Source organism: Megalops cyprinoides, chromosome 23 (genome assembly GCF_013368585.1).
Source record: "Megalops cyprinoides isolate fMegCyp1 chromosome 23, fMegCyp1.pri, whole genome shotgun sequence".
Lineage (NCBI taxonomy): Eukaryota > Metazoa > Chordata > Actinopteri > Elopiformes > Megalopidae > Megalops > Megalops cyprinoides.
This window is the reverse complement of record NC_050605.1, coordinates 18901015-18916922: the sequence shown is the minus strand read 5'-3', so window position 1 is coordinate 18916922 and position 15908 is coordinate 18901015. Positions and strand designations below refer to the sequence as shown.

The window sequence follows — 15908 nt, the reverse complement described above, 5'->3', positions numbered from 1 at the left end:
TAGCACGGGCTAGCTAAGAAAACAAAAATATTTCAAGAACTGATTTACATGTACAGGTTATTCCAACTGTTGAGATTGGCAGGACAAAGTCATGTGCGGCTTGCAAAAGAGCGCAGGACAAGACAAAAAAGGAAGAATGTTAGAAAAGGTATTTTTTCGAGCGTTGGCGTGCTGTCACCAAAACAACCACCACGTCCTGCATTGATGACGTATTTTCCTGTTACGTCCTTGTCGGGGATGCATCAGGACGCATTAGCGTTTACACTACAAAAGATATGTGGACAAATGCGTCCCAGACCACCTCGGCAAGTGGTTTCAGTGATGAGGTATGCTGTGATACACTGTGAAATACTGATTGGCAATGAGACTCACTGACACATACTGATACACAATCAGACTCACTCATACATACTGGGACACAGTACAGTAGTGTAATGAGCTACCTGGCTCTTCAGAACTGTGGAATGCATGTCATCTCCCTAAATCAACTGAAAACTGACATGTCAAAATTTTAGACAGGTTCCCTGAACCTGGATATATTCTATTGCTAGCACCAATCAACTGATCACTCTGAGTGACATCTGATAATGCTGCTTTTACAGATTATTGCTGGGCACTTTCAGTGCAATAGTATGATATAAGGTACTGTTGTTATAGTTATGGTTATGAATTTGTTAATGATACTATTAGACTTCATGTGCACATTATTATTAAGCAGGTATGTTGGTCTCAACAAAAATTGTAAGAGATGTGTACCCTAAAACAGAACTAATGTAACATTTTATCATTCTGTTTCAGCTGGATACTGAAATTCTGTAAGGCAAGAAGCCCACCCCCCTTTCCCACTCCCCCATCCCTCCTCACCACAGAACCCACACTTCATATCCCAGAGCAGAGCCCCTCTTTGTGACCCCCCCCCCCCCCCCCCCCAACTGTGTGTGGCTTGGACGCCACCTTCTTGCCACTGGGTGGCTCACAAGAGTTGACTCCCTGACGGGCCCAGCTTCACGCGCATTCTCTCTCAGAATGCGTTCAGACAGAGATAAAGCGTGCAGCAAACTTTCCCGCTCCATTCTGCCGCCGTTCCTGCGGGTCGCACCACTGCTGCAAGTGCAGAAACAGCTTCCTACCTGCACTCAGCCACAACAACTACAGCGCAGCGCTGCTGACACAATACTGAACATCCTTTGCACAGCCTTGGGATACTACTCATTGCTCTTTTACTTCAGAAGACGCTTTGGGAAAAGTAAGAAGTGCTGGATAGTGTGAGGCAGAAGAAGGAGTGTGTTTCCCCACACCCAGCTAACTCCCTGTGTCATCATTTTGGTCTATTTTCACAGGGGTGTGATCACCCGGGCTAACCCACGCCGCACTTTTGAGTTTCGTATCAGACCGGATATTTCCTCTGTTGAAAAGTTTTGGTGTTTCGGCAGCTGGAACCTTCTTGCAGTGGAACCCTAGTGAAGTGAGTGTTACATTTGTTTCTTTTTGGCTTTATGGTTTGTTGCGCCAGACTGGAGATGCTGAATATATATTTTTTTCAAAACTGTAGAAGATTCCTGTGTTTAATATCTCCTGCAGTCTTAGTCCTAGATCAGTATTGCCAAGAGCCTTTCCTCAGGAAAGCATATTTCTTTTTTGGTTGCTATAAATATCTGCACTTTGTTTGGGGTCATTTACACAAAACAATATTATAAATAGCATTCTAGGCTGGGCTACTATAACCTGAGGTAGACATTGTTATATGCTATCTACCAGTTACAAGAAACAAGCTGACACAGGAGTATTATAAAATACATCAACAGATAAAAATACTCAAATTGTTTTTTTTTTTTGCTGTTTGGGTTTAATATTGCTGAAAAATACATGAAAATGTACATTTTAAATAATGAATGCTCTCTTCCTACAGGAGCCGACCCCCAGGATGTCGTGTTCCAGAAGACTGATTCATTGGTGGAGTTTTGCTGTGTTCTTGCTCTGCGCCCCTGCAGTTCACTACGGGAGACACGCTGAAGCTCTCAGCACCAGAATGTGAGTCAACTTTTCATGGACATTTCCTGTGTGAACCGAATCACCAACGTACTGATTTCTGTCGCCAGTGTCACTATAAAACGATGCGGGTATGCAGTTTTCCATTGTTTCCAGGGCTCAGTAGAATATATAAATGTCTAAACTGCAGTGGTGATTATGATTATTCCATACTTTATTAATGTTCATATTACATAATGTAATATTACATAATAAAATCATCATTACTGTTATTGGTATTTCTTATTACTATCAGTGATGATGATGATGATGATGATGATGACGAAGATGATTATGGCAGGAGGAATAGGAATGACTATTTATTATTTTCATGAACAGAAATTATTCCATATTGGGAGCTGTAGGTGCAATGACTCTAATAGTGTGCTGGTTGTTTGAAAAAAAGGCCCTTGTATAAAGGCTCCCGGCAGTGGATCTGAAGGATCTGAAGCGTATGATCCCTCCAGCACTCGTTCGCAGTTCCAGTAAGGGTGCTTTGCTTCCACTCGCCCTTCCACATGAGGGTGGACAGAGGTCTCCCGCTGTCTGCTAAAAACAGAAACATCCTTCCTCTCCGCCCCTCCTATCGGCTGACCTAACATCCTGTGCTGACGCACTTCCACGGTCCCCGTCCCGGTGCCATCCGCTTTGTACCTCCAGCAGTCGCCACTGAGGTGGGGACAGCGCTGCCGATAGGCCACGAGGCTGCGGGCCCTGGAACCCTGGATCTCAGGGGTACAGCGTGTTGAGCGCATGACTTGGAATGGGGAGACTACATGACAGCAGGTCAGACGAGCTGGAAACCTGATGGTGTTGCCCTCTGAAAAAGGTTCTGTTTTTGTATAGCCAAGGTCCCCCTCCAGATGGTTCACATGGTTATGCTGAAGTAGATGATAACGTCTCACCACAAATTCTGTGTTTCTTCTGGTTAAAAAATGAGAAATATTTTGCCATGGGCATATATGAAATTAATTTTTTAAGGCAGTGTGAATTGATGGAATTTTGTAACTCTCATTCTTAAGAAAGGAGGTGTTGAAAGTACATTGGTGTTCCGTAAAAATATTTGCAGTAAGGTGTATATTTTAATAAATACGCAAAATACATGCATCTTCATAGCTACATCATAGCATTGAAAAAAGATTTTATAGAGAGAGTGACTGTTGTAACATGCATGTATATATAACATGCAAGACAAAATAGGTTAGAATATTTTATATTGCAGCTCAGAGCATCTTGGCCTGTGAGCAGAGACATTCATGGGCACCTGTTATCCTCCGTGAATTTGTGAATGCTATCCTTGAAAAAAATCAAATAAAAAAAGACTGTGATAAAATGAATTGTGTTGGGAAAATAGAGAAGGGTTAACAATACTTGCATTTTTTGGTGGGAAACATACCACAAGCAATGAGATTATCATTGTTTTATCGCTGTCATCAGCAGTTGGGTAGAAATATAAAAAGACGTACAAAAATACTCTGATATATAAGCGTGCCCTGATATATAAATTAAAAGGAAATTAATTTTATTAAGCCTGAATCTTATCAAGGTTTGTTTCACTGTGTATAAGGGAATAAATCTAACTTAACAGCCTCCATTCAATGACAGACACCTCATAATGACAAAGTCATCAAGTAACCCTGCGCACTGTGATGGAAACTTGAAATGAGGCAGACACCAAGCAACCAGTTTACCTGGCAACTGGCCAGACAGTGTCAGAAGCCATACTGACATTGTAATTGACTCTGCCAAATTTCTAAGATGGGTTCACATGTAAAGACCAGAGAGAGCTGGATGAAATTCCACATTCTTGTGGCTGAGTTAAACACAGACAATTTTTTTTTAGTTAATCGAGAACAGAGAAAAACAATTAACTTCAGGTAGGCCAGGGAAAAAAATTCTGTTGGATGCCAGCCATCTCAGGATGTTGCAAGCTTTTCTGTCTTTTCTACAGCTGTGCCGTGGGGAATATTTTGAAGCAAAGCCTATTAAAGGTTAAAGAAGGTACAGGTTAGCTTTTCAAAGACATAGAGACATCACGCCCCCTCTCTTCTTTTCTTTTTCTTTTGTTTTTTTGGAAAAACAGAACTGAACGTTCTGCAAAATATCTGCATCTATTTAAACAAAGCCAATTTCAACACTAAATTGCTTTTGTGTTCAGTAAATCCCAGCCTTGATATATTCCAACACCTACATATTTTCTGAAAAATAAATCTCTTAAAAACATATAACATGTAGTAACATTTAATCCCGACTATGAGCTGAGTCATCGAATGGTAGAAAACATTGTTGCAATACACATTGTTGTGTTTTTACCTTTTGAAGCTATCTTCACGGGAATGCCTCAATCATTTGAAAAAAAAATAATTTTATTTTGACATTTTTTGAATGTAAATCCACCTCATTTAATTTTCACTGCCATGTGATTCAGGCCTCTGACTTAAGGAGATTAATGATTTCACTCAAGCCTTTTTGTACTCTTGTCAGATGCTTCCACACCCTGTGTCACTCCCAATCCCAGAAAATGGGCACCAATTCACAGTAATGCACTGGACCCCCTCCCTTGCCTCTTACTCAGATGTATTTGAATGGTCTAAGATGATTTACTTTGACTCTTATGAGTGTTACATGCTGATAGAACCTTCTAATGTAACTATATACAATGGTTATATGAACAGTTGCCTCCTTTGAATGTTCACTTATGATGAAGAATGTTATATATAATACATTATAATACAACGTTTTCTGTGTTGAAGTGTGGCAGTTAGGAACAGAAGAATCCTAAAATCACAGCTGAATTTCCTTTTAGATGTTGAACAGCAGCAGGAATTAAATCAACGGCAATAAGTCACTAAGCAGAAGCACAGGATGGAAGCATCTTCAAATACTCTATTGGCCATTGTATTTGGAGAGATAACATTTCCCTTTAAAGGCAACCAGACCTCCACCGAAAAGATATCATTAGGCTAATTTACATGCATCTTATGAACACAGTTCCATTCAGAATTCACTTGCAGAATTAATTCAGTTTCCATCAGAACTGAGACTGGCTCCTGATGTGTTCTAAGATGTATTCAGTTGGGAACATAAGTGTGGTTCTCTTCTTTCCAGTGCAATGTGAATACACCTGGTGAGAGAATTACACTACTTGAACCTATGGCAACATATCTACATACAATTTTTTAATGTAACAAAGAAAAAAAAATCAGGCTTTACAAAGAAAACATCTTTCTGTGTAAAGCCTAAGACCAGCACTGCTGCCCTTTCATCTACCCTTTCGTGGGTTTTTTTACAAAAAAAACTTGACACAGTTGTTAAAACTGTGGTTAGAATAAGGTATTGTGAAATTTTATCACAGCCTCATTTTAATTACGCTATACATACCCAAGGATCCTGTTCACCCCTTCACTGCCTCAACACAGTGTCTAATTCCTGTCTTAATTCTAAGGTGGCAGTGTGGCATACTGGTTAAGGAGCAGGACTTACAACCAAAAGACTGTCAGTTCAATTACCTGCTGGGGCACTGCTGCTGTACCCTTGGGCAAGGTGCTTAACCCAGAATTGCCTCAGTAAATATCAAGCTGTATAAATGGATAGCATTGTAAAAAACTGTAACTGATGTTGCTGTTGATAAGAGCATCTGCTAAATGCCAATAATGTAATGTAATTCCTGAAAAATGACAAGTCTTTCTAATGTGGCACATTCTCATGCTTTTTACCCTCATAAAATATACTTCTTACCTGAAGTGCAAATGCTCATAAGACCACTGACAAATGCTGAATTCCATACAAAAAGTGAATACTGTTGAACAGAAAATTATACCTTATGTTAGCATCTGCAATCCAAGGAATAAGCTTCACAGGAAGTGTATCATGCCACATATGAATGCACTGTATGTTTAAGGAAATTTAAGTATATGGGTTTTAGATGTGCATCAATGTTTTTGGCTTGTTTAACTAATTGACTATTTGTGGTTGACTGTGATCTATCCAGAGGCTGACAGCTACATTTACAACTACATGTATTCATTGGGCAGATGCTTTTATCCAAAACGACTTAGAAGTGAAGCATCTCCTTAGTCATTGTAGTGATTGCGTACAGATGATGAGGTGATTTAAACAATTGATTGCCAAATCTGGTGGGAATAAATAAAAAAGACTCAGAAAGAGACAGATGTACCCTATCTGTTGGAAAGAACAAGCCCTGTCAGTATGTTGAATTAAGTCGGTGTACTCTTCAGGGATCAGAAATGTCTGGGGTGTCCACATCCAGCAACCTCTAACGCAGTGTTTTTCAAACCTCTCCTGGAGGCCCACTGTCCTGCGTATCTTTTATCTATCCTTGCTGCTTGATTAAATCAGGTGTGCTCAGCTAATCAAAAGTGCCACTGATGAGTTCAGTCAGGTAGATAGAGCAAGGATAGACAGAAGATATGCAGGACAGTGGGCCGCCAGGAGTAGGATTGAGAAACACTGCTCTAACCTGATGACACCCTACAGATAAACACAGTCCATCAGTGTCATCTCTGGAAGCAGACCCTTTAGCAATAAAATCAAAACATAATCATGCTTCCTTCTCTGCATCAGACACACCAGCAAAGCTCATCTTTCTAAACAAACTATTAACCTGTTAATTAAGGATTCAGCAAGATTTAACGCTCAATTCTCTTCAGGTCTGTGTCACAGATAACTTGATAAAGTTTCAGCATCAGTGCAGCTGGAATCCGTAGTGGGCGCTGTAGTTGGGCACGGGCTCCCTCCGCTGAACCCCAGGCTAACCTCCTCCTCTCCATCATCTCTCAGGAAGAGGACGGTGACCCACGCGCAGCTGATGCACGACAGGGGCCGGGTTCTGCAGGACCTGAAGCGTCGCATGTGGCTGCAGCAGCTCCTGGAGGAGCTCCACACAGCGGAGACCCGCGACGCGCTAGGGTGGGGGAGCGGGGGCGTCTACACCGGCGGGGTGGATGACGGCAGCACCCTCCGCCCAAAACCCACCATGGGCGGTGCCAAGAACTACCTTGCGTGGAGCCAGGTGGATGAAGAGGAGGGCGCCGCCCTGTCCCAGGAGACCCGAAAGGACCCGCCGCTCAAAGCCGCCAACAAGAGAAAGAGGAAGAGGAAAGGGAGGACTGGGAGGCGCCGGCTGCGTGAGCAGAGGAAGAGGACGGCGCGGTCACTCAAGCAGGACCCCGGGAGGTTGCCCTGTCCACGCCTGCACAGAACACTGCTGTAGAACACTGCCAGGTAAATGTTTCTCTGATTCATTACATTACATGCGTTTAGCAGACGCTCTTATCCAGAGCGACTTCCATCATAATAGAACATAAGTAAGTGATTCCACTGTAACGTCACAGCACGGTGAACAAAACAGTGATCCTAAAACTGTAATTTTTTTATTGCATATAAAATCAAAAATATATATCAATATAAAATTTCATATGAAAATGGAAATAATGTTTTGTAATCTGTAATTTTGTAAATACTACTTACAAATTAAAACTTAAATGATTCTATTTAGTTTAACCCTCATATTTTGCCTTTCCTGTTTTAGCCAAAGTCATGAACTAATCTGGGTTTGTGACTTCTTTTGTAAGACACCAAATAATCTTGACAGAAAGCAGAATACGGAGCACCAAAGGCAGATTATCTGCAAATTCCAGTGTTCACTTTAGCCTATGGTCTGGAAAACGGCATCTGCTAATAAATGCAATGTAAATGTACAGAAAAACTGACCTACCTGTTGCTTCTTTTTCTTCTTGCAGATCCTTAAAGATATTCCAATTCACTGGGACACACAAAGATTCATGCTGCAATATTCTGTAACTGCAATCATTTTTTTAAGCAGAAAGTAATAGGAAAAGAATATATTTATTGCGTGTAAATATTGTGAATGAACCATAATGATAAGAAAAATAAAACATGTTTCAATGCTGTGTGTAGAATGGAAGTCACAAAGGCAAATGTCACATGTAAGGTAATTTATTTTCTATGAATGTTGTATTTATTTTTAAATGCCTAAGAGAGCTGTTGAATTTCGTTATTTATGTTACATAATGCACTTCATGACCATAAAGCACGATAAATATATAGTGCATTATGTATCTGTCTCAAGAAAGTTTGTTAAATCACATATTTGGGTATTAAGCTTTCGCGGTTTTCTTTTATGGAGAAGAAGTTGGTTCTTCTTCCTCCTGCATTCTAAGCTTTCTCATTCTGACCCGATGTGTGTCTAATTTCCGTTGGTTTTGCTTCCATTCCCTGTCTGGGAAGCTCAATGACGCTTGTGTTCAAGCTAGATTTCACTGTCCATAAATAAAACTCTTTATCACTGGATACTGTTTAGCACTGACAGAGCACCCTGATTTGAAAAAAAAAAAAATTAAACATGTATTTGCAACCATTTTTAAATTGCATGCTTCTTTTCCATGGCTTTTGACAACATACAAACTCAACATACAGAACCACAGTGAACCAGTTCCACTCTAATTTAATAACCATTGAATCAGCTGAACGTGTAGAGTTTAGCGCGTTGTGTCCACTATAGAATGAGAATTATCCACCATAGAATTACGTCTACTATGAAAAGATATTGCCTAACCGTTCTATTTCTAGTTTAATACGTTATTAGCATTTAGCAGATACTCTTATCCAAAACGACCTGTATAGGTTACAGTTTTTTACATGTTACCTGTTATATTTACTGAGATAATTCTAGGTTAAGTACTTTGCCCAAGGGTAAAGCAGCAGTTCCCCAATAGGGAATCAAACAGGCAACCTTTCAGTTACAAGCCCTGTCCCTTACCACAATGCTACACTGCCGTGGATTATTTTCTGTTAACCCACATCTGAGCTTGTCCATATTCATACAGAATATCAACGCTTTCCGCAGAATGTATCGTGTTCTCAAGATTCTTTTGATAAAATGATCACAAAGTTACCGGGATGTATTTTAAACTATGAAGTTATACAATCACAAACTAATTTGGGGAAAAAGGTCTGGCAATCATATGTGAGACATGATCTTCAGAGTCACAATCAAGTAAAGGGTCTTATTTGCTCATGGCATGCTGCAGTCCCTCAACATGCCAGCAGATGGAGACAACACACATTCAGTCTGAAAAACCTGTGGGTAATGGCATATTTGCCTGCATTTACATTCATGTAAGTGACACAGACATGACAAGAATTACAAGTTTGTAGTGCCAGTGCGTATCGCTGTACGTCTTCGTTAACGTAACATTTAGCATTACTGTATTACTTTGGATCCTGTTCATTTTGGGGTTTATGTTGAAATTCTTGACTTACGTAACTTTTAATTTCAAACCCCAACCTCAGACCCATATCTGCACCCAGAAAAAGTATCTTTCAGAGATAATCCCAAATCTTATTCAAAGGCATAGAAATACATAGTGGATCAAGACTGTATTCATTAAGGATGTCACTTATTTTAAAAATAGGTTATCTTTCACATCAATGACAGATAGCCGATACATTCTGCATTTCAAACGTGATCAAATCTAGGCCACAGGCATGCGAATCCAATCCAGGAATCTGATGATCCCATCAGTTACACTGACAAACATCCAGGTAAATATCAGTCATCTTGAAAGCAGTCCAACACCGTGTTACCTCCTATGACTCTTGATTATATTATTTTGGTGAGAGAATGAAATTTTTACTGGTATGGCACAACTACCCCTTGCATACAGGTACGTTTCATTGCTACAAATACACAAACTCAACTGCTCAAAAACAAGCAAAAGTATCAGAAAAATGTGCTGATACAAACACTGAATGCGGCTCTCCATGGTAAAAACACATGACAAATCGGATTTTACTAATGACGTATCAATTTGACCTCACAGCATCTGCAATAACCACAACTTATTAACTTTATGCTGTGGCAGCAGAATTGTAGACACATCTTCAAAGGCACACTGACAATGTAATAGGTTGTCTTCCACTCTTACCTTTTCCCTGTATCTAATAAGCACAGGTACCAGGACAGTAATTCGGTAATTTATCTACAATAATTAAATGTTACGTAATACAACACTCACTAATGTTTGTATCAAATGTGTTATAAGCAAAGGGTATCCGCAACATTTTTCATAAAGAAGCAGTGTACCTGACCACATCAGTTTACTTTCACTCTTGGTTGGGGTTACGACTGGGGCAAGTGATAGAGTATACCCACAGCTCAAAATGGTAGCAGTACTGGAGACTGGCACTGGTGTGAAGGATTGGTTATCAATTCCACATTCTCCTCAATACCAGATCTCAACAACTTAGATCTGCTTTTGAAGCATGTGGATTTAATTTTAATACACACGCTGTCTTTTCCTAGTAGAACTGCATTGTATATCAAATACACTTAGTGCATCTTTCTCCTTGACAGTGATGCATCTTCCAACAAGATATGATTCTGTAGCAAACACTTGCAAAAATATAGCGAAAGGCTTTCTTTTTTTTTTAATTTTTTTTATTGTCATCATTGTGAAAAGTACTGCCGTTTCCTCTAGAAGAAGGTGTTTGGCCTCTTGGTGGTGAAGCGAGGCTTGTGCTGGCGGCGCAGGACTCTGTGGGGCAGAGGGAACTTGATCTTGGAGTCCTTGGGACAGAAAGGGGAGAGGTCTAAGGTTAGCCACCCTGGCAGACCACAGGCAAAGCATCCCAGCGGAAGCAATAGCATTTCATTTGCATGATTCCATTTGCCCATATCCATCGCAGACATTTCACGTGTTATTCAAGCACACAGATTTATCCCTCAGTAGTGTTGGTTAAGTACTCTGCTAAAGGGTAAAACTGCAGCACCTTCTCCAGACAGCTAATGCTAACACTGGATTATGAACACTCAGCTCGCTGGTTACAAGTTCACTAACCAATACATGAGAGACCTTACTGCTGTTGTTTTCCCAGCCATTCCTATCATGATGCCAAACAAGTTACCAGCAGTAAGTTGATACCTTTTGATCTAAAAAATAACAATTCATTGGGGAGTAAGCTCTTTTCATCTGATAACAGTCATTCTGGACAGTGTCCACTTAAGATTATCTATTTGTTTCTTACTGTATGCCTGAGAGTTCAGAAACAATAAAACTTTTCAGACAAATCCACTGCTACCCCAGCAGAACAAACCGGCTTTGTTCTGTGGGTTCCCGGTCACTGTTATGCACTATAAATAATCACCTCTGCTGACTGAGCCACTTGGGAGCCTATAGTCTGTCAATAATCTTAAAGCTACATTTTATTAGAAATCCAACCCAGTGACATACCCAGCCTTCATCAACCATTTATACTTCAGTCAAATAGTCACACTAAGAACTACAAGACAATTCATAGCCCTATACTAACAGCCATCGCCATATTACCCTTGGAATCAGCAGATTCTGCCTCAAAAGGACTGACTCAGGATAAATCTTAGTCCCTCAATCCAACACTGGGGCAGAAATCTTCCCATAATTTCACACTGACAGACACTGTGGTGGACATAGTTGTTGGGTGTCTGCGGTTGGCTGGTACTCACGTGGAACTGCTTGATCGCAGGTCTGCGGCACTTGTTAGCGGCGATCTCCTGCACCTTCATGATCTGGATGGAGTGGGCGCGAGCGCGGTGGCGGGCCCCCATATCCCGGTCTACAAAAATCACACAGCTCAAATAACTCAGACACTCAACAGGCTGAGAGGAGGTGAACCGCTAATGTCACCGATCCAAATTCTGAAGCTTTGGTAAGTTCTACAGTACCAGTCAAAAGTTTGGACACACCTATTAATAGAAGGGTTTTTCTTTATCTTTACTATTTTTTTCATCTTATAATAATAGTAAAGACATCAGAACTATCAAATAACACAAATGGAATTATGCAGTGACCAAGTGTTAAATAAAACAAAAATCTAAATAAAAATTTTAAGAATCTAAAATATAAGATTTTAAAGTAGCCAAAAATTATTTAAAATTAACTTGTTTGGAAAGAAATTCATACACAGACACAGAATAGAATATATAATATAGAGAAGTTGATGCCTAAGAACCAACTTTCAAGCATTTAAGCACACATCTTTAGACCAAAATGTTTTTGAAAGCATGTTCCTTTTATCTGAGTGGATGTGTTCAAACTTTTGACTGGTACTGTGCATGGCAGCCCAACTCATACCATGAATACTGTAAATCTCCAGATATGCAAATCTGGCCATCATCACAGCATACAAGCCTTGGTGTTGAACCTTGATTTCACTTCCACTGGCACAGCAGCTTATGAAAGGCGACAAGGTGCTTCTTTGATTTGAGCACACATGACAAGAGCATCACACAGGTTTATAATGTCCTTTGGGTTTGTGTGCATAATCCGTGGCTTCACAATCATTCATATCATTGTATGCCAATTGCAGGTTTACGAATGGTCAGGTTTACCTCACTATGTAATACATTGACTTAAGAACCATCTAAAACAACGATCATACGGACCTCTTTATCATAGAATTATCAAACCACGCGCTGTCTTTCATTCAGATTTGTTTGACAGGTAGTAGTCTAAGTTGAAATAAGTAACATAAAGCTTTCTCTTGAAAACGGCCCTTGAAACTAACACCCCTCTTTCATCTTCCAACAATAATTAATTCATAAGCAGGTTTTAAGTTAACATGAAGGAACATGGATGAGCAACCCAACACTGAATCTGAAATGTGGTATTGTCAATCAAGAGATGTGAAATCACTGATGCCTGTAGAGACAAGGATTTGTGCAAGCTTTCTCTTTTACACCACTCTCCACTGATACCTTTGTGATACAATCCTTGAATACATATGATATGTGACTGTATGAAGAAATACTGGTACACACTATTTCAAACCTTTGCCCAGCTGAATGGACCATTCACTATAATCTATCTGCAACATGAAATTAGGGGTAGCTCAGAGGAAACACTAACAAAGCCAGCAATTTCTCAAGGCCAATGATTTAGTCAAACAGCATTTACGACTAGAAAGAATATGCTGTTGCGTTCAAACGATGAGTACTTATGAAAATCTAATTACAGGCTTTCTGACCCACAACTGCTTCATTTCAAGTCATTTAAATCAGTGATGTTGACGTTACAGCACAGAAAATTCTTTTTTCCCCCCCATCATCACCACTTCTTAGGTGCTACATAGTGAAACTGGTGTCATGACGGAAGCAAATAAATTACCGAAACAGTTATTCAAAAGGTTCTGTCTTTACACTCATACATTGGGAAGCACTTAGCTTGCCACTGCTTAATGGAGCACGGTCTCCGTTTCAGCCCTCTGTAGCAGGGTGCAACGTGGGCGGAGACCCAGCTCAGAGGAGCAGCACTTACAGCACTGAGTGACAGCCCCGGAGGTGGTCAGGTCCCTGTACTCCCGGTACATGTTGTGGGTGCCGCTGCGGGAGTCGTAGCGCAGCCAGATGCCAAAGTTCTTCACCTTCAGGGGAGACTTCTCAAACACCTGGGAAGACACAACACGCCCTTTGTCACATTCACGCCCGGAAGACATACGCCGCACACATCGCTTTGAGGTGTCTTAAACTCACATTGCGATATGTCACCAACATTCACTGCTCAAGGATTATGGGCTTCGAATGAGGCTAAGACACCCTAAACTGTAACATTACATTACATTATTGTCACTTAGCAGACACTCTTATCCTGTAAAGCTATTTACATAGACTACAATTTTACACGCTATCCATTTACACAGCTGGATATTTACTGAGGCAATTGTTGGTACCTTGCCCAAGGGTACAACAGCAACAGCAGTGTCTCAGCGGGGATCAAACCTGCAAACCTTTGGACATGAGCCCTATTCCTTACCACTATGTTACACTGCCCCTAATAAACTACATTATTAAACCATTGACACCCCCCCATACGTACCAGTCCGCAGTAAACTATCTCCCCAGACGCCTTCTTCATCTTCCTCAGCTGAGAGACGAAGTACCAGAAGCGGGACTTGGCCACCACATGATTGGGGGCGAAGATCCTCATTCGATACAGGGGAGGGGTGGGGTTCTTGGCAGAGGGCAGCAGGCGCCCAATGACTTTATACTCCCTAAGCTGAGGAAAGGAGAGGAGAGGAGAGGGGTGTTTATTTTGTGATGCATGACAGCAGGACTGATCAGCTCAGGTGCCAGCAGGACTAGGTGGCTGCAGGTTTTAGCCACAGCCCGCCACTCACCCAATCACACCTGTTTGGAGTGTTGGTGGTTTAAAGACATTTGGAAAAACATCACTTTACTGTACTGTAGCACGCTGGGACCAGAATTTGGAAGCCTTGCATTATTCCCCTTCGTTAAACTGCCATCTCCAAAGTATAGAAGTGTGCACCCCTCAAATGTGGCTGTAGAATGAGTTGAAGATAAATTTGTGAAATTTTAATTTCACCCTCACAGGTATGGCACAATCTACCTACTGACTTATGCGACTCACCACATAAGACATTATCGGTTATGATCTTTGGGTCACTGTCCTTACACCACTAACATGTTACAGCAGTCTACATGCAGACAGAATCATGTCTCATTCTAGCCTATGCGAGCTAAATCCTACAGTATTACGTTAGTAAACCCAGAAGCTAATAAATCGCTTACTAACCCTCAAAGCAATCAACATAGCATGCTGGTCAGCTAGCAATCTACAATGCATACATAAACGCACCTTACTAGACAGTCTTGTGACAGCTCCCACTTCGTTTAATTAAGTGCTTCTTGTTTTTTCATTGTCTACTTAGGCAGTTAACTAATCTGTCATAATCCGTCTGTTTTGATTAACTCCTGAATTAAACAGACAGACTAAACAGACAGAGATTAGCGAGCTAACGTTAGCTGTATTTTAACATGGAGCATGAGGCCCGTGTTTCTCAAAAGCCATTTTCAGTTACCGATGTTACACTACTTTCAATTCCGAAATAAATCTGTCGTTGTACGAGGCAGGTGTCACATACATCGTTGGTCGGCTGGGGGTATCATTGCCCGATCCGGCTTTTTCAATGGGTCTCATTACACCACATGGTTAGCAATCTCGCTCACCCGAAATCTAGACCGCCATGTTGCCAGCACAAACAATTCTACACAAAAAACGCTCTAAATTGTCTCTGAGCCTCATCAGATCAGCTGTTAGACATTTAAATGATTTTTTTTTTATATTTATAAAAAACAACAGGGAAGAACGACAACACATTTCCAATGTATAACAGCAGTTTAACGTTTTTTTTACATACTGTGCCAGAAGCCTTCATGTTGCCTCTCGCTGACTGCCACTGTAAAAGAGGAAGTAAAAGGGCGGAGACTGCCTACGTCATCGCTCAAAGGAAGGGCGGGTCTAAAAATATTGATGATTGACAAAAACGCGGTGGCACTGATGAAGAGCTTCTAATCTTCTATTTGCTCATTTGAAAGGTCTCACTGTTTTTCGAAAATGACAAACTCACATAATAGATCAGTGTATTGTCCTCCTCTAACTTGAAATGGTGTTGTACACTAGATAACTGGAAACTTGCTAGCTGACTAGCAATGTTAAAGTGCCTTTGTAGGTATCCAGGTACCCAAAGATAGGTAACGGTTAAGTGGTTAAACGGCTGTGAAACTAACAGCTCAAAACGCTAATTAAAAATATCCATTCAATAAATACGTCCAGCATTAACAATTCACACGCGTTTTCTGCTGACTGTCGAGACCAGATTGAATTAAACACGTTACAGAGTAAAAGCATGTGATTTATCTCGGGTTTGTTAAATTGCGTTCTTTGTGACAAGAACGCCTCCACATTCTCTAAGCCACGATCACACGTGTCGAGTTTTGCTCTATGGTAAAATCATGCCGCAAATTTTTTGAGAAACACGCGGGGGTAATCTCTTCCTGTGGT

The 15908-nt window shown here is 40.8% G+C and overlaps 2 protein-coding genes and 1 non-coding gene across 3 annotated transcripts; 1 reads left to right on the top strand and 2 right to left on the bottom strand.

Annotated features, from left to right (window-relative positions):
* The first annotated feature begins 1924 nt into the window (after positions 1-1924).
* Positions 1925-7261, top strand: LOC118770729 (parathyroid hormone-related protein-like). Its single transcript, XM_036518494.1, has 2 exons — positions 1925-2031; positions 6829-7261. The coding sequence occupies exons 1-2, from the start codon at positions 1925-1927 to the stop codon at positions 7259-7261; spliced, it is 540 nt and encodes a 179-aa protein (XP_036374387.1).
* A 3242-nt stretch (positions 7262-10503) lies between these two features.
* On the bottom strand, positions 10504-15359 carry LOC118770304 (60S ribosomal protein L18a). The gene is made up of 5 exons (XM_036517900.1): positions 15265-15359; positions 13923-14102; positions 13365-13494; positions 11555-11664; positions 10504-10639 (listed from the first exon to the last, which is right to left on the bottom strand). Exons 1-5 carry the CDS (start codon positions 15280-15282, stop codon positions 10547-10549), a joined length of 531 nt encoding a protein of 176 aa, XP_036373793.1. The 5' UTR covers positions 15283-15359; the 3' UTR covers positions 10504-10546.
* LOC118770780 lies at positions 12242-12372 on the bottom strand. Its single transcript, XR_005004574.1, has one exon. It is a non-coding gene; the product is annotated as a small nucleolar RNA SNORA68 (small nucleolar RNA).
* Positions 15360-15908: the final 549 nt, after the last annotated feature.

Excerpts from the sequence above, each read along its gene's own strand:
- LOC118770729 (XM_036518494.1), top strand. The coding sequence starts at position 1,925 with ATGTCGTGTTCCAGAAGACTGATTCATTGGTGGAGTTTTGCTGTGTTC. Across the intron at positions 2,032-6,828 it reads GAAGCTCTCAGCACCAGAAT|GAAGAGGACGGTGACCCACG; the intron begins GTGAGTCAACTT and ends ATCATCTCTCAG.
- LOC118770304 (XM_036517900.1), bottom strand. Across the intron at positions 13,495-13,922 it reads AGATAGTTTACTGCGGACTG|GTGTTTGAGAAGTCTCCCCT; the intron begins GTACGTATGGGG and ends GTGTCTTCCCAG. Across the intron at positions 10,640-11,554 it reads CTGCGATCAAGCAGTTCCAC|GACTCCAAGATCAAGTTCCC; the intron begins GTGAGTACCAGC and ends TTCTGTCCCAAG.